Here is a 19,368-nt window from a genome sequence, read left to right as displayed (position 1 = left end):
ATGAATGATTTCGTTGTTGAATTGTGGGGAAACTGAGAGCTACTACAGGGGACTTAGGAAATGTTCACCTTGCTGCTTATTTCTAGCTTATGTGACTTCTGTTATAATACCTTGATCATCTCTCATATATATGTGTATATATATAAAAAAAATAAGTACCTTGATATCGCTCATATAGATATGTATTTAAGTTTGTTTACTTCAAGGTGCTTTTTAAAAAAAATACCGAAGAAGTCTGAAATAGGTAATACAGGTAACATAAATCCATAAGCTTTAATTAGTTAGTCACTTATTTGTTATTTAGATTATACACAGTACTGCATGTTTCTGAACACTGTATAAGTCCAACTTGACACATACGCTGGTCCCTGTCCCTTTCTCTCCCTTCCCCCAGTCCTCTTCCCCTGGTCATTGTGAAGGTTGTAGCATTAAAATTCCAAGCAGGACAGGACTGAAATGACTGCTGCTTTTGGCTGACCTTTATACAAATGTCACTGGATGCAGACTTCTACTCAGGAAAATGGAATTTTACAAAATTGTAAGCAAAGCAGTTAAAAAACATAACTCAGGTGTGAAATGTTGACAATTTGAACATTAAGTGGTATGACTAGACCCACTTGTACAAACCTATCAACTTCACGCTGTTTGTGGGATTACTGCGTGCCTTTATTCACCCTCAACCAAACTACTGAGCTCTCTCCTCTCTTCCCCCACCCCCCCAAAGTATCGCCTGTGGTGAGAGGAAGAAGTGAGTGAGGTCAGGCAAAATGAAATGAAAATCATGAAAGCTTAATAGACCACAGGGAGGTTCCTTTGAAAGGGTGCCAGAGATGTAATATCAGTTATGGGGAGGAAGACCACAGAGTTGGCAGTGAATGAAAGGAGATCTGGTACATGCGCATTAGTGTTTTATACTCCTTGCCACGAAACTGGTCTGTTTTCCTAGTTAACTCTTTTAACAAATGTATCATGCTGACAGCAGGCAATCCCACAGTGCTAATAGTGCTCCCTGACGCACCTTCACTGTGCTTCGGGATACATTTTTCTAAGAAGTTCTGGATTATTTGTCTTGCTTGTAAGATCAGCAGACGAGAACTGAAGTATTGATGAGATTACATAAATTGCATTTTCTATGTCATCTTCTGCAGCCTCTCCCAGTTATCCACTCTAAGGGATAAGAAATCATTTTCCTGGATGAAAAGAAAAGAGGTTATATGTTAAAACATGTAAAAACGCGCTTACTTGCAGATATATCAAAGAAAATGTCAGGTAATTGTAATTACACAAACACCTGACATAATAGACCTCAGTGTATGAAATGGTGTGGCAAATCATCTCAAACACTTTTTTTTTTCAGAATAAAGAACTCTTAAAAGAAGTGGCTTTGCTCTGACTGATTCTCCATCTTCTAAGACTTCAAGTCTTGGTTGCAGTAGTTAAAATGCTAGGACTGTACTTGAGACTGACTGGATGGCAGTCTAAAATCTGAGTAAACACAAAGGCTAGACTAAATGATAACTGTTCCCTTTCAGTCTTAACATTTTATGAATCTATGCTTGCGTGAATGAAAAGACCTGTGCAAATGTGTCAGAATGATTTAAGGACTTTGGTTTTATTTGATGATGTGGAACTAGTCCTCTGTGTGAGCATAGTTTACAGAGAAATTGCAGAGAGAGTCTGATCCTCCAAGGCTGCTAATGTACCTTGAATTTCTGTTGATCTCTAGGTCCATAGATGCGGTACACTTCAGCCCTTTCTTTTACAATGTTAAAATATCTGTATCTGTGTCATGTGCTTTTGAATATGGAGTTCTACAGCTAAACATTTTTAAGCCTGAAGTTTGTCTTTGGGACAGGTCACTGTTTTAAGTTATCTGATTTTTTCCCTCCTGCTACAGGAACTCTCAAGGAATGAACGTATGTCTCTGCTAAGTATTTAAATGACAAAACGTCCAGAAAAACATAACATGCAATACAAAATGACCCTGCAGTGTTGATGTGAATGTAACCCTCAGTTATAGTGGGCCTGACTTTGTCTGCTGACTCCATTGTAATTCAGCACAGTGTCTGCTTTTGTACAGATGAGACCACAGTTGTCTGGTACTTTCAGTCATATGCCCTTTTCAGCTTCATTTCATAAGTCACTGTCGCAGTTTTGCTTAACTTTTATGAGAAGTTCAATAGCTGCTGGGTTCTCAATTTGAAGACACCTTCCCCCAAACAGTTTGCAGAGTTCAGCACTTCCAGACCAGTGCTTTCTTTAGTTTCTTTTCACAGAGCCTTTATTAGTCTATGGACACGCACCCCCAAAGGCCACAGGCTGAAACCTCCCGGTTAAACAGTTGTCATCAAATTTCAGATTATCCTTTGACACAGACTGATGTGTCGGAGCACAAAGTTAATCCTCAGCATTATTTCTTTTTCATTTGCAGGAAAAATTTGAAGGCTTGTTCCGTGCCTATGATGACTGTGTGACATTCCAGTTGTTTAAAAGCTTCAGGCGTGTGCGGATAAATTTTAGTAGTCCCAAATCAGCTGCTCGTGCCAGAATAGAGCTGCATGAAACACAGTTCAGAGGGAAGAAGTTAAAGCTGTATTTTGCACAGGTAATGAAATCTGGTATCTATTTCTATGTTAGCGCATAGCATTACTGTATGATATAGAAATATAAGTAACACTGAATAAAAGTAATAAAGGTTTCTCCCATGCCCAATCTCTCTGCTAAAAGATTAAACAGACATCCTTATGTTGCCTGAGCTGTACCTGCTCAGTGGGTCTGCAGTAAATTTAAAGAACCACTTGGACCCACGTTTCTTACTCAACACACAGAAGTTACATAGCTTAGAACTGATTTACAACATTGGGTATTTTCTGTGGGTAACTCTCTACACTAACCATAAAAAAAGTGGTAATGTAAAGTACCATAAGTTCATTTAAAAAGTAGGGCTGAATTACTTACTTGACTACAACCCTGAGCCACAGTCAGGCTTCCTCCTGCCTTTTTTTTTCTTTCTTACTGAATACATGTGTGAATTTTCTAAAAGGAATTCAGTAAGTTCAAGTAAAAGGGAGAAGGTAGGGGGAGAAGAATACCCCCAGCCTGGGGGCATAGAGGATTATATCCATCTGTTGGAAGTGTGAGATGGGGGTTTCAATTTTTCTTGGCCAAGGGTGAGAGAACCCAGATGTCCCACAGGCTGGGTGAATACTAGGCCCCAGCCAGGATATAGAAAGGTGAGGGAAGTTGAGAACCTGACCATCACCTCTTCTGAATGTATTTTAATAATACAGTGCTGTGGCCACTGTGGCTCATGGGATATTCACTAGTGCTCATAAGCAATGTAAATGTGCTTTGAGCTGCCAGATTGGTCCTTCAGAAGTTTTAGGTTAAGGGCAGGCTCATTTGAAGATATCAATCAAACCTAAGAGGCAGTTAAATTTTGAGCCCCTACAGCCTGGTCAGAATAGCAGCTGTTTTGAGCCTAGGCAGAAGCAGAACCTCAGGAAGATGGGAAACTACAGCTGTGAAAAAAACAATATACTTAACAGGTTAGATGAGTTCAGAAGATCTTACAGCTGGATTTAGGTGTTGACAATCTACCTCAATCCCATTTTATATGCCTTAATCTCCTAGATCTGGCTCTGAATTTTTTTCCGAAAGGTTTCAAAACTTGTTGTTAAGCAGACATGCTGTTAAGAATCATTTCACTCTAACTGTACAATCAAGAGGTTAATAGGAAACTTGGGATAACACAAGAAAAAGAAGAATCTGCTAACAGTGATCACTCTCCATATCTAAGCCTATTTCCTGCAAAGCCATTTAGGTATCTGCACTATGCTCTCAAGTACATGCAGTCTTAAAAAAGCTTATTAGTTGTGTCCAGGGAATGAATATGTGGAAGCAACACAGTGTCTGGAGCAGTGTATGTTTATATGGACCTGAGCCAGACTGAATAAGCACTTCCAGAACTAGAAGTTCTGGGGAACATGGAGTTGAGAGACCCAGACTGGCTCTTTCCAAAACCCACTGTGGTATAGCAGGGTGCTCTTTCAGGCTTGCTGTCATGAAAATGCAGTTTATTGCTTCTGGGCCCCAGCTGGCTGTAAACGTGCTCAGGTAAGGCTGTAGTATAATTAATTTATGTTGAGACTTCTTTAGTATACCAGAAAAAAGCAGGAATTAAACTAGATAATTTAAGATGGAAATAAAATGAGAACACTTAGTTGCAAATGACTAAGGAATATGATAGATTCCTTTATCACTTCAGAAACCTTTCTGAAGTTACTGATAAGGCCTTGCTGCAGGAGTTTCTTGTCTTATGTCTGTTTTTATTTAGGAGTTTAGGCCAGTAGATCACAAGAATATCTTTTCAGCCTCAAAATAGCAGCTGCGGATACCAAAGCTTTGGATTTATCCTCAGAGAACATATACAATAGGCACAAACATTGCAGCTTTGCTCATACAACAGCCCCCCACAGTGTATTTACTGTAGAGGAACCATCTGTAAGGTTGCGATGGGGCCTTCTCTGCTGAGACTGATGTGGAAACCCTGCTTGGGTGGCATTTGGTATTAGAAGTGTATGATTTGAGTAATCATTCCATTTACCCATCCTCTACTAAACAATGTATTTGTTATGCTTTAAAGATTCAGACCTCTGAGACAGATGGAGACAAGCTTCATTTGGCACCACCACAGCCTGCAAAACAGTTTCTCATCTCGCCTCCAGCCTCCCCACCTGTAGGGTGGCAACCAATAGATGATGCAACACCTGTCATCAACTACGACCTCCTTTATGCAGTTTCTAAGCTAGGACCAGGTAAGCTTGTGGTTCTTGTGTGAAAATGTGTCAGAAAAAGCAGAAAAGAAATAGCAGTATAGAGAATAACTGTAGAGGAAGTTGGGATAAGGCCTGTAAGTTGCATTAAAGCTTTGGCTTTAAGTTGATGCGTGTCAGCTGGTTATTTGCTTAAGAATGAGTTTTACCATATGTACATACAGAATTATATCTTATCTGCAGCTTGTGAGTGCTATTTGATTGAATAGCAGATCAAAGCTTGTTTACACAATTTATTGTGCTTGGGTTTGTGCTTAGATGAGACAACTGATGGTTTATGTGGGGACTGGACAAATGCTTGTCCATGAACTTGAGGAGTTTTTGCTTTAAATCACATCTGCTCGGTACTGCTTTCCAAGATGCAGAATACGTCATCAAATGTTTAGGCATTGCTGCATCTCCACCAGAGTGGAGAATCTCTCACATTAGTAAGTTTGTCGAGAGAGAACTACCATTCCCCAGTCCTGGCAGGATTGCTCTGTTGGGACTGCCCATTTTCTGTTGAAAACTGTATGCAGAAAGAATGGGACAAGTTGTAGCCTCTATCAAAATAGGATAGATGTTAATGGATAATGCAGATAGACTTTCTTCTGTCTTCCCATCTTTAGCTAATGCCAGGAATTGAAGCTAGCTGGGATTTTCAAAACAATGCTTTCCCTTAGAAAATGCTCATCTGATGAAACCAAAAGTTTTCATAGGAGAGGATTATTTTTGATTTAATTAAGTTATCTTTACAAATAGTTTTCTTTCAAAGCTGTTAAAGCATCCGCTTTTAATATTTTCAAAATGGAAAAAGTTCCAGTTTTAGGTCTAAGCAGTATCATTTAGAAATTAAGTCTAATTTACATTGTAAACCATAAGAAAAAATAGCTTGTTAAATTATTTTGCTATTGAAATAAAACACTTCAGATCCAATCTAATAACAATTGGGGGGGTGAGCTCATGAAAATTTATCAGTGTTTATTTTCGAAATTCTTGTGGGATGAAAGAATTTTTTTCTCCCCAGCTGTACTAAGATGCTGCTTTCTTGTTCGGAGACAAGCTTCCAGTTGCAGACATCTTATCACTGGGGCTTTTGTGTAACTGCACCAGAGTAACCCAGAGCTGAAGTGCGTGGGGTGCAGGAAGAGATGGTTCGTGATTCACAAGGTTTGCAGGATCATCTCGTATCTTTTTCACATGAGATCTCTCACAGGGAGAAAATATATATCAGGAGAACATCAGAGATTCTTGTGTTTTTTTAAGCCCATAGAAAAGGTGGGCTGTCAGGTGTAACACTTTGTGCTATATTGCATATTATTATTTCCAGAATTGATGCTTTTCTTCTAAACTGCTGAATAAAAGAAAAACAAAAAAGTCCTTTTTTTTCCTTTGATGCAGCAGTGTTATAAATGGAAACATGTAAACAAATTCCCTAGCTAGCTGGGTAATAAATCAATTCCTGTTCTAGAGCAGTGGAATGTGAAATATCACTCATTGTCCCACACTCTGGGACAGCTTTGCATGAAGGTCATATTCACCCGTATTTAAGGAGCCTGCAGGGAGCAATATGAAAAGTCATTGTGTGCTCTCTCCTTTCTATTTTTAGCACTTGTTAGAGAGATCAATTTTAGTTAACTGCAGTGGTGGTTTTAAAATAGTGTTGCAGTTCTCAGTTGTGCATTTACTATGTGTAGAATTTCATTGAAAAACAAATCCCACCAAAACTCATTTCTCAGTATCACATCAGTAAAACATACTGCTGTACATCAAATAACCCTGTTAGCCTCGGCTAAGTTAGATTTTTTTTTTTCCATTCAAAAAACTCAATTAAAAAATGTAACTATGGCTTATCAGCTATCAAAAATACTCACTGGCACAGTCGTTTACAGAACTCTGAATGTTAGAGCCTGACTTCTAGTCTTTAACTTGTGAGGAATCTTTGCTATATTAAATACACTGATTTGGTAAGATTAATATCTGAGGGCCAGGAAACCTCATTTGAGCGTATAAATAGCGGACAGTTTCTTTGTATGTCCTCAGTACAAGATAGGTTTTACTGACCTGCTTTGCTGGGAATGTAAGATACACCACTTGGACGCAGACCCATGCTACTTTCCCATTACATGAATACAGGTCATGTCCTTTCACAGTACGCTGCCATAATCATCATAGCCACAAAATTAGAGACTAAAACTGTCCCTAGGTGCTGCTTCAGCCCTTCTCTCCCCTTGCCAGGGACAGGGTACACAGAGCTGCTGTGTGTAGAAAGCTTTCCCTCTGCCTTGTTCTGCTGGCCAGGAGAGGACAGTGCCCTTCTCCTGCAACATCAGTAATGGGCTTCCAGAGAGCAACTCCTCCATCTTGCACATGGCAGATCCATGCAGTAGAGGTATCATATGGGATGGGTTGTTGTATCTCCTCCAACACGAACATGCACCCGTACAAAGGACTACCTGTTATTTGCACCATATTATTTGTAAAGCACTTGGACGAAGAGACTATAAGTGGAAGGTATTTTTATGATATTAACGACACATTTAACACGGAATGGACAGCTCTGAACCCATTAACCTTTGATCGTGAGTCAGAATCAGGGATGAAGTAGCTGCACAGTATCATTACCATTTCTGCATTATTAATTAAGTATATGAACATACTCTTTTCTGGACAAAATAGCCTCATTAGACAAGAGATGCACCATCAATGAAAGGTCATAATACTGATTCACAAAGGGATAGAAAATCACATGCCATTATTTTTAATTCTGAAACAGCGTAAGTTGCTTTTGTGCTGTTCTTGTGGTCATCTTTCTTGCGTCACCTAAGGCTGTGCTTGTGGTTAATGTAGTCACAAAAGGTAGTGCCAAGTGACCTAAAAGCAGCTAGGCCCATTGTTGAATGGTGAAACTTCCAATTCTTGTTTTTTCTCTTGTGCGAAGCAAATTAATAGAGAAACATCACTGCTATTTTCAGGGATTTGTTAGGAACACTTTCTGACAAATCTGTATGGTGGAGGTGCCACAGCTTAATTCTTCCCTGCATTATATCCTGAGGGCAGACTTTAGATGTTCGAGCATATTTGATAAATTTTGTGATATTTTTCTGAGTAAATGTATGTGAGTTTCCATTGTTATCTCAGCTTACATGAATATTTAAACAACTTATTATTAAGGGATAGAGATAGCCTAAAGACTGCTGGAGGAGAAGGACACCTCTCCCCAGGAGTCCTTTGGCTTTACCTGTAAGAGTTCTCCAGGCAGGTGGGAGAAGCAGGAGTGGTGGGGCAAGGTAGGCCCTGAGAACGCAAAGGAGGCAGCATCAGAGACAGCTGAATGAGGTAACTGGACAAATGCTTAAGTGATATTAAATACAGAAGTTGGTGAGTCTTAATTATGCTAACTCAGCTTGCTACTCCTAGCTTGGGACAACTTATGTCTTGTAAACATCACTCGATTGCAGTGATTCAACCATTACTCCACCAGCTTAACTGCTGTGGATTTAGCTCTTTTTATTTTTTTATGCTGGAGGTGTTGTTTAAGAGGAAAGAAAAAAACATAGAAAAAAGCAGAAGGGAAGGGGTAATCTGACTGTATCAATTGGATTTTTATTTTGTACTTATTACCTTAGTATTTTTCCACAAACAACGGTTACATTTAGGAACAAGATAGAGCTGTATAAAAATCCCATAGTTACTGTTGTCCTGTTCCTAGCTCAGCCATTAGAAGGTTTTCTGCAGTTTGAGCCACAGTTCTGCAGGCATGAGTGATCGTGAGTACAGAACTGAGTCTGCAGCTCATTTATGCTCAGAAATAACTGTATGCCTTAAAAACCTAATTTATGAGTGCGTCACATTTTGATTTGCAAAGTGACATTAATTGCTGTTGCAGTTACTTGTGCCAGAGGCATCTGAATATTTTTCCTTGTGTCTGTACTTATTTCCACTGTTCTTTTTCAGCGCAAAGAGTCCTTCTGGAAAGGATTTGAACAGTAAAAGAATGTGGCATTTGAACTGGGATTATTACCTTTTAAGAGGGCAGTGGATCCGATTTACTTCATGGTGCTGGTGTACGAGGAGAGGGCCCAGCATTGTGTGCGCGCAGCACTGCAGAGCTGCTTGTAGCTGACAGTGACCAATGTAGCCTTCAGTGCTCGTTGGCAGCATTGACGTCAGCCCATAGCTGAGAAATTAGCTGAAGCCCGCAGGGAAAATAGGCAAAGAAAAACCATATAATTTCTCAATGCAGCACAACCAAGCTATTTCTCTTTTTATATTTTAGCCTATCAGCAAGACCTGTAATGCTTTGCTCAATTTGGATGCGGAAGAAAGGTTGCCAAAAATAGAGCAGTTAAATGTCAACATTAATGGTATCACAGCAGTAAAATATTTCTCACAGCAAGATGTCTGACTTGTAGCTATTATTCACTAGTTGCCTCCTATATTTTAGGCAAAAATGCAGCACGTCCTCCAGCTGCAAGCCACCCCGTCTTATTGGGACCAAGAATTTGTCAGCACAAATAGCATGTGAGCACAATCCCAGAACTGCATGTTTTAATGCAGGGCCAAACCTGCAACCCATTCCTCACATGAATTACTCTGCCACAAAGTTGCTAATAAATAAAAATCTAAACTAGTAACACGAGCAAACTGGAAGTGCTTTGAGGTAGGGACTGACATTTCGCTCTCATCATACAACACCTAGCACTGCCAGATTCTGCCTGTGACGCAGGCATTTAGGAGCTGCTGCACCGCAAATACAGGTCAGCTAGGTATATTGGGGCCTCACCGTTGTCATCGTAGAATATTTTGCAGGCAATATGCAGTGGTTTTAGAGCAGTCTTAAGAAAAAAAATCCAAGCTATCAGGTATGCGTGTGGTCACTGTAAGCCTATTTGATTTAATTGTGGCTTGTGGGTCTTGGAGATGAGAGTGATGACAAATAGTCCAAAGGGGGGCAGCCTGTTATCTGGAATCGTTTCTAGTTTTAGTGCTGCTAATGGGTGTTTGTCACTTCTGAAAGACCAAGTCATCCTGTCAGAAATGTCACCGTTGGGACTTTTTTTCTTTACAGTCTTAAATTAATTCCTTGCAATTTAATAACCAATACCTACTTACATCCTGTGTACAATCCAAAACACATGTAGTGCCAACAGACTGAATGCAGGACTGAAAGTTCTATGTCTGATCCTGATTTTCCTTTGTTTGCTTGTGGACTCTTGCGGGTAACCACCTAAGTCGTATTCATCTTCCTCGCAGGAGTACTGGGTGGAGACTTAAATAAGGAATGCACATAGTTAGAAAATCTAATGTACTGTTTAAGCGTTTAGCCTGATAGTGAGCATTTATAGACTGTACTCTGTAATCTCATCTGTAGAGACAGAATTTGTTACAGCCCCAGCTAAAGAGCTTTGAATTTCAAAATCTGTCTGGAGCAGATACACGTATTTTTTTGTTTCTGGAGCAATTGGACCAAGTGTCGATGTCTGTCTGGAGGCGACAAGTTGCAGAATCTAGTGGACTTTAAATGGGACTGGAGCCATGCTAGACTGAAAGAAAACAACAACAAAAGAATAGCCCCAGCCGAAGAGGTGTGACATGACTTCAGACCAAACGTTTGATAGGTTGGATTCCAGTCCCTCTTTTTAACCGTGAACTTCTGTGTTCTCTCTCCTCTTCGTACTTTTTTTTTTTCCCCAGTGCTGTTGGCCACTAATACTGATGCAAAACACCATTATAGACACCAGGGTATTTTATTATGCCTTACAGACCAATGATCACTGCCGCCCGGGGCAGGATCCCCAGAATCTGTTGTGACAGCTGATACAGTCTAGCCATGCTTGCCCTCACTATATTTAGGAGCAGCACAGGCTCATCTGCCCTGCCCAGGTGCAGGAGTATTCTGCAGTCCAAGAGTGCCATGATCTGTGCTGATACCCAGACTGTCGTCTTTTGATCTAACTATTTTTCTCTGCTTCCAGGAGAGAAATACGAGCTGCACGCAGGAACGGAGTCCACTCCCAGTGTGGTAGTGCACGTCTGCGACAGCGACATGGAAGAAGACGAGGACCCAAAGAATTCTCCAAAGCCAAAAATCATTCAAACTCGACGCCCTGGTCTGCCACCTCCTGTATCTAACTGAGCCTCTCCGGCAGAAGCAGCACTTCTCTCCTCCAGCACAGCTCTTGTTTTTTGTTTGCTTTGTTTTGTTGAAAGGCAGCCATTGCCTTTTGAGTACCAGGACATTAAACTCATTGAAATCCCTTCACAGTAATCAAGCCTATGTAATAAAAGGGCTAGGAAAAAGATCTTTGTGTATGTAACCATATCACACACCAACTAATAGATTTTTCTGGAAGACAAAACAAGGCTGAAGAAACAAGGGAGGGTTTCAGTCTGAGGATTTTTTCACAGCTATAATTTGCATGTGAAACACCACTACCAGAGAGATTGTTCAGGGTGGGCAATTAGGCCGGTATCAGGCTTGATATTCAAACTCCCAGAATACTTGCTACTGCCCTTCATCAAGCAGCCTGCTCCTCTGACCTCCTCAGTTCCCCAGCAAACCTTAGTCTTTTCCGTTTTCCTTTTGGTTTTGTTTTTTTTTTTTTTTTAAAGGGGGCTATGTGTGTTGTTCTTAACCTACTAGCAGCTTAGTGGCCTTTTCATGCCCCTGGAATTTTCTGTAAGGAATACTATCTTTGCAACATTTTTAGAAACAGCAGAAAAACACCCTCTTCCACCAACAGCTGTAGAGTACGCTGGTCCTTAATGGTGGCAGGGATGTGAGACAGAGCTCTCTGGGCTGAGGGGAGAGGCGGCAGCTTGCTGGAGGGTCTGGTGTCTTTCAGTCCTTCTAAGGAGGAGGGAGCCAGAATATCAATAGGGACTGTCATTTTATCTTCCACAAAGGTATGAGTGATACTTCTCTCTGAGTTTGAGGAAGAAAGAGAAGCTAACTGACTACTCATTTAAGATGGGATTCATTACTCTCTGTCATAGCAGTAAGTTCTAGTAATGATACAGGCTGAATGCTTTCCTAGTGGTGTGTTGAATAGCCCTGAAACTGTTAGTAATTACTGGTATATCTCTAATATTCAGACCTTTTCCCTCCCCACTTCCTGTGCTTTAAAGCCCTTTTTGAGCTGTATGCAGTTTGGGTTTGTGGAGGTGAGGAGAGGTTAGTTGGTGTTCTTTTGTCGTTTTTTTTTCTCTTTTTTTAGGCCAAAGAAAACAGGACCATAATTACACACTTGAAATTAGACTGCATGCAATTGAATCCCCTTTTTTCACTCTGTCCTGCATGTTTCTTTCACTTGCAATGTATACTGGGTTACAAAAATTGTTCTGTGTTTTCATCATGGCTGACAGCAAACAGATACTGGATTCCCTGTCTGGCAGACCTTCCATGATGATTTTTTTTTATGCGTACTTGTCATTTTGAGAACATATTTTCTAGACATTTGAGCTCAGATTTTGCATATATTTAAGCATGCGCTTAATTTATGCACATGAGTAGTTCCACTGAAATTAATACTGCAGAAAACTGAGCATATGTGTATGATACGGTGGGATTTTTAAGCTAATTAGCTGCAGCTGTACTCCCAAAAGTGACTATAAAATGGCACAGTGAGATTCCATGGTTTAAAATCCTTTACAAGTTAAAATAAATAAATACATCTTGGAAGCTCATTCTAGGATCTGACAAGTCAGCTTAGGTTCTGTAATCAAGATTTTTGTCATAAAACCTAATGATCTGGTTTCTGAGGGAGGGTTCCATTCCACCCTTAATTAGCAGTGAGGCTACAAGCTTCAGCAGAGCCAAATACCCCTTGCTGGGATATTGGCTCTGCAGTACTTCCAGGAAGGAAAGCATGTTGCTTTGGCGGTGAAGACAGGAGATGCCATTCTCAATATGCATGGTGAGGACGTTCTGAGAATGAGGATTTACCATTCTCATGTAGTTCATTCTCCGACCACCACAGCCCCCTAATACTCCTGTTGAGACGTAGTGCTTTACTTAGCATATATCTATAATGTGATACTTGTTCCTGCATTATGGACATCGTCATGCGTGCGTTACACTAATAGAAGCACATTAAATACAGCAGAGACTGAACAAAAAATGGGGCGTTAGTATCCTCATGATATCTGTGTAAAGTTGTCTTAAAGTAACTCCTTAGAAGTTTCACTTCAATTATTTTTTCAGTGATGCATTTAAAATTGGTTTAAATAAATAAATTGTCACTCACTGCCCTAGGACGATAACCTGATGTTCCTGTTGAAAACACCGTCGTAGGCCACCTACAATATTTCAGGAGTAACACCACTGTCTTTTCTGAGAACATACAGAATGCTAAGGTCCATGGGTTTTAGATTAGTATAAAAAGGGAGAGTAAGATTTAAACGTGAAAGACTTTTTGTTGATATATGCTGTATGGAAGAAATTACTGGCCACATCCTCAACTGACGTAAGTGATCAGAAATCATTGCCCATCAAAGTCGATACTCTGGACTTTTTACATGCAAAAGTGTTGGAGGCCGAATCTAGTCCTTGTATCCATGTACTCAAACTTTGGAGAGACTGCGGACTTTGGCCTCAAGTAAAACTATACTGCAAATTAAAGCATTGGCCCTTAAATGTTCTTTCCTCAAAGTGCATTTTCAGACGGATTTAAAAACAGGCCCCATTCAATGACTACTCCTTGTCTTTGTAAAACTATGTAGTACTACCCAGGAGGGAGCGGAACATTGCTCATAAAGCACAGAAATAGAAACACAACTACAAACCTGAAAACTCAGAGAAGCCCATTTTAACTATGGTGAAAGCTTATATATCACCTTTATGTGGTAAAATAATGGTCATCACAGAAAAATGTTTCAGGTATTATGGAATAATGTCCCTATCATAAAATTAACAGCATTTGTGACTCTTAATAGAACCTGGTATTTTGCTAAAAGGTTCTTGCCTTTAGCGGAAGAAAGGCTTCTTTCAAAAAATGCTGACCATCTGGAAGAATAACTGTCCTATTTAATTCAGTAATTCACGGGCAGAGCCCCTACTTACTTCAGTGGGAGTTTTCTTTTGTGAACTCAATCCCTCTGACTTGCACGTTTCACAGGGTGTCTGCAGTGCTGAAGTAGATTCTCTCATGTCGTAATAGTATAAATGAGAACGAACTCTGTGTTACCTTCCAGCTTCTGATGCGCAGTGACATAGACGACGTCCTTTTCATTTCCCTTCCAAAGCAGGAGCCCATGGGAGCAGCTGGCAGCGATGCCCTGGGTCCCTCTGTTGGGTGGACATCGCTCCTGCTGCTGGCTGGAAAGTGAAGAAGGAAATCAGGGGAGTACAGTTCCCGTTTCTGTTGCCCGCTGCCTGCTTGTCCTTTCTGACCTCTGCAGATACAAAGTCGAAATTTGAATGACTTCCTACGTACAGTTAAAAGCATGAAAACATTTACAACATACAGAGAAAAAGTATTTTGAAATCTGCTCTTTTGGAACAAAACAAATTTCTGTGGCCTTGATTTTTGTAATTAAGACAAGGTAGTACAAACTCCCCCCTTCCTAATATATACATACACACTCAAGTACACTTTCTTTTCAGCAAGAAAACATGGCAAGAGCATCCCTTCCTCAGCCATAACAAGACTACAGACATAGTTATCGTAAAGTGCTTTATATTATAAAAATGTGCCCCATGGATAAATTGTTTAACATTTATTTGATCCTAAATTGGGTGGGAGGGGTGGGTTGTTTTTCTTTTGGCCTTTTTCCCCCTTCCTCCCATTCAGCAACAGCGAAAAAGCTTTCTGCAAAAAGACAGACTGTTCTTTGTACAGAGTATGGACTGAACTTGGTAACAGTGGTATGTCTGAGCACTGTGACAGATTATGTTAGCATTTCCATTATATTGTACATACTTTCGAAATATTCTATTTAGTCATATTTTATAGGAGTATTAAAAAGCTATTGGCTAATTAATCACTTTTACACTTGTATAATTCAGAGCTTAGTTTAAAAAATAAATATGGCAAACTATTTTTGTGTTCTGCTTGCGTTGGCAATTTGAAAAGCAACATTTAAAGAGTTAAACTATATTAATAAACTGACTAGTGTGGTATATACCGCTGCCCTCTTAACTGGTAGAACTGAAAATGCTTAAATGTGTGACATAGGCCAAACTCTGTTTGAATAGAAATTAGGGGGGAAAAATAGCCCTCTTATTGGCAGGATATGCCATGTTCCATTTTAAACTGCTGCAGTTTCACAGAGTCATGTGAACTTGCACTGGTTTGCTGTGGATTTGGCTAGGGTACGCAAAAAAAGAATACAGCGCAATCCCTGGTGAGCAAAAGCACATCCCGACAGCTGGTGTGGTTCTTGCTGTGCTTTTGTACTAATGGGTAAATACAGTGGGCATGAGTGCTTGAATAAGAAACACGGCATCCAGCTACCGTCCAGGCAGGGGAAAAGGTTCTATTAATTATTACAAAAATTGAAAGGAATTGTTTGTAGTGTCTTGCTTCAATTTGTACTGGATCTTGCACAGGATTGGAAACCAGGAGATGAGTCTGCTGATTAATTGTCTTGTGAAATTCTTATATTTGATCACTCAGATCTGCATTTGGAAAAATGATTTTCCTGGGTGCCTGGCATAAAAGACTCAGTTTCTCAAAGGGTGATTGTTCATGATTCTGAAAATTAGATCCACTTAAGAAGTCTCATTGGAAATGTAAGCTCTGAGCTCACTGATTCCTTTTGAAAAGACAGGCCTCAACATCTGTGTTTTGATCAGAAAAAGCAGTAATTGTCATCTTCTTACTTCAGAGGTAAAATGCACTACAGGAGGCCTGATCTGTTCTTCAGTGTTGAGCAACAAATGAGCTTTCCCCAACTACAGTAAGGTTCTTCATCTGCTCCGACTGAAATGTTGCATCACCTACATGCCAGTTGTGGCTCTTCCGTCTTGCTTGGCACTGGACACAGCACCTGGAAATGAGCTTCAAGGCTTCGGTGGTAAATGGTAGGGAGCTTATGTCCCAGAGGATCTCAGACTGGTCTTTGGTTGAAGACATGACTGTCTGTATGCGTGTAACTTCAGTCCGCACTTAATTTGCACACACAAATAGGCAATATTTATTTATACTGGGCATTTGTGCATGCAAGTGATAATGTGCAACACTGAATAATGGAGGTTCAGATATTTCTCCCAGTGGCAGCAGAGGCCTGAGGCTTCCATGGCTCGTGCCTTGGTCACTTACAGCTGAAGCTCGCTATACGTCACTACTGATAGTCTGGCTGTTGCTGTTCCTTGTGCAGCCTCGGTGTTTTGTCCTAAAGAGTTACAACCAAAGCAAGAGAGATGGTGATTTAAGGACGTGTTCAAAAGTGCAGAGCTCTGCAGTCAGGCCTGTAGTTACCAACTCACTCCCTGACGATCGGCCCAACTTCTTAAAACGGATTCAGCAACTCACAGGGGTTGGGTCCTTCGGTATTTTACTGCCCGATGATGAAATCTGTAGTCAGTTTGGTGGTGTTACAGAGAGGCTTACTGGAACAGCTTGCTTGAAGTAAAGGCAATACCTGTCACGGATCTGGGGACAAGCTTTCTATGGGAGAGGGGATTTAAGTAGGTCATTATGGATATCCTGATTAAAGTGCATTCAGATCGCCTCCTCTAAAGAATCTTTACTAAATTTATTTTTGTTCCTTCTTTAGTGGTAAACATTTTACCACTTAACATTTAGCCACTTACGACTTTCTTTCACATACTAGTATGAATTTAAGACCTTTGCATTTCTTTGATTCCGCTCTGCCCAAGAAATCATATTTAGTTCTGTTTTACCAAAAAGCAAAACCAGATATTTGGTTTTGATACGGGTCAAGGTCCCAGACAGACCTTCGCTTATACTCATCCTCATGCAATGCTCTTGAATAACTATGAAAAAAACCCCCAACAACCCAAACACTGCTTTTCCTGTTCTAGCACATCTTCTAGGGGGAGTACAGCAGCTTTCAAATATTCTAGACTCCTCTTAAAAGGAGATGTTTTTTCTAATGTGAGCTGTGCTCTCTTTTTAAATACATGTAGACTGCGGCATTCAGGGGTAAAATTACAAGGGAGGAAGCGTTGTACAAGCTCTTTCCCACATGCCTGTTTGAAGCGTCGAGTACATTTGCTTTGGCTTGGAGGGGAGGGGAGCCTGCGCTGCTAGAGGCAGAACAGGAGCAGCACTCCCGATGGAAGGGCAAGAACTCCGAATGCCTCCGCTGCAGAGATGCTCAGAAAGGGTTAGAAAAAAAGCCTTAATTCATCTCTCCCCTTTTGTCAATTTGTTCAGTTGCCACACAGAGATTCTGGGGCTACAGTAAGAGTCATCCGTGGATTCTTTTAATACAGGATTGTGTACCGATGCAGTAGCGACAAAGCCTAGAATCTGGGGCATTTGTTAGTGAGATTCTTGCTGGAGTAAGGCTGGGAAGGCTGTGAAGTGTGAGCAGCCTCGAAGTAAATGAAAAATGAAGATGTTCAGGACCTTGAGACACACTTCAGGATTTAAATCCGTGTAAATGAGAGCTGTGTTAAGAAGGGCCCATTGCTGTCCCTGAGTCAGGGGCTTCCTCACCCACTTCAGTAAGAGTATCCAGCAAGAAGGATTAAACTTCTGTATTATTATACACCAGAAAATCAGCCCCGTTTTAACAAATTATTGTAATTGATCATTAATCTAGTATGAGAAAGTTATGTCTACATTAGTGTCACACAGATGTGTTTACTATTCAGTTAATGAAAGTAAATGTTTTGAATCCATTTTAGAGCAGAGTTCTTGTTCAGAACTTCTGAAAAGAATGTCATCTGTAATGACTGACGGATCCTTAAGTGTCGATTTGGCAAGTTGTCCTACTGTGGGTAGCTGCAGAAATATTTCATGTATGTTGTTGTAGATTTAAAAACATTACTCATGTTTTCATTCAAGTGTCTGCATTTCTGACACAGATGTGACATATCTGTATATATTATAAATCAATACTATTTTTAACCACATATTTTGTACAAATATTCACATTAGCTCTGTACTTCAGTGAAAATCTATTATGGTATTAAACATTTTGGTGGAATTAGCAAACTCCTTGTCCATGGTTTGTTTTCATTTTGTACCAGTTTTAAGCAGCTGAGCCATTTCTTACATCCAAGACAAATACCATCATTTCCAGCTATTCAGAACAGTGCCTTAAATCCCTGTACACCTGTACCCTCTAGTGACTAATTCCAGCCACTGCAGAAGCGTGCAGGTCACTACCGTGGTTCTCCACACCTCTGGATCTGAGTGACGAGAGGCCAAAATTACAGCTGAACCAACACTAAATGCGAGTACTATTTTTCCTAGCTGATGAGAGTAACTATTAGCGTCAGACAGCACATTGCTGTTGAAGGGCACCCAACTAGAGATTTCAATACACACAGGAGCAATTTTAGAATGGCTTTTTTCTTTTTACCCCTTTCTCCAGCACTTCTGGTGTGCGTCACTGTCAGGAATCAGATGATGAACTTGGTGCTATAGGTGTGGTCTAGTTCAGTTTCCTGTGTACAAAAGCCACATCCACACAGCTTCTACCAATCACTGCAGCAATATGTACTTCTAGTTTTGTACTAGTCTCAGTCTCAAATCTCTAACAGGACAGTAATTAAGAGGGGAAAAAAGACATTACGAAAACAATTAAAAGATCCTTGTCCCCTACTATAATTCGTAGAGTTGAGGTGAGGGGGACGAAGGTATCACTCTTGCTTAAAAAATTTAGAGACGATGACCAGACTTTGCAACTGCCCCGGGCTTGAGCGAGTCCCTTGCTGCACGAGCCTGGCCAGCTCGGTGATCTGGAGTTCGTGAAGCCAAGCTGTAACTTTACACAAAAAGGAGGGAAGGGAGCCAGAATCTCACCCGGATTACAGCCTGTACACGGGTTCTATGTAACCCTTTTCTACCTGCTTACCAATAATGCACGACATCGGAGATGTGAAGCCTCTAGTGGGTATTGCCATCAACATGAAAGCAGGTTCATCCTGCTTGATTCGCGGGAGAAAGAAAAAAAAAAAAAAATCCCAAACCTACAAGTTACGTTTTCTTTACATTGTAATGCTTGTTTGCACCAGAAGGATATGTAAGCTCGGCAGTGCCAGCTATAAAGTGATGAGTAAGTAGCGTGTTCCTGTGCAGCAGTGAAAGTGTAATTGTTTTCTACACTGCCACAAAGCAGGGTAAGGTTTGTGTACGTACACAAGGCATGGGCTTTGGACCTCTATGAGGCGCAGATCCTCACCCAGTAAAGGTGGGAAACCCAGCTCGGACTTCTGTCCCCTTCAGCAGTTCAGCTTCTAGTGAGACGAGGAGGGATAAACTGATTTTCCTCTTCATTCCAGGGCATGGCTATGGGTCTCGAACATCACAGTATGGGAAAGTGTAATTATCCGCCTGAACAAAAATGGAAAACATAGAGCCTCAGAACAAGAGGGGAGAAAAAAGGCAGACAGGAAAACACCTGAATCAAAATC

General features: G+C 40.6%; 1 protein-coding gene across 1 annotated transcript; it reads left to right on the top strand.

Moving 5' to 3' along the window:
* Positions 1-2,431: 2,431 nt before the first annotated feature.
* Positions 2,432-10,953, top strand: RCAN2 (regulator of calcineurin 2; the record flags this gene model as incomplete). The annotated part of the gene is made up of 3 exons (XM_009577233.1): positions 2,432-2,605; positions 4,646-4,817; positions 10,793-10,953. Coding segments are annotated over 3 exons (507 nt in total), but the record flags the coding sequence as incomplete, so codon positions are not given.
* Between the last annotated feature and the right edge of the window lie 8,415 nt (positions 10,954-19,368).

Source organism: Fulmarus glacialis, unplaced genomic scaffold (genome assembly GCF_000690835.1).
Source record: "Fulmarus glacialis isolate BGI_N327 unplaced genomic scaffold, ASM69083v1 scaffold35364, whole genome shotgun sequence".
NCBI classification, from domain to species: domain Eukaryota; kingdom Metazoa; phylum Chordata; class Aves; order Procellariiformes; family Procellariidae; genus Fulmarus; species Fulmarus glacialis.
This window is presented reverse-complemented; position numbering and strand designations above follow the sequence as displayed.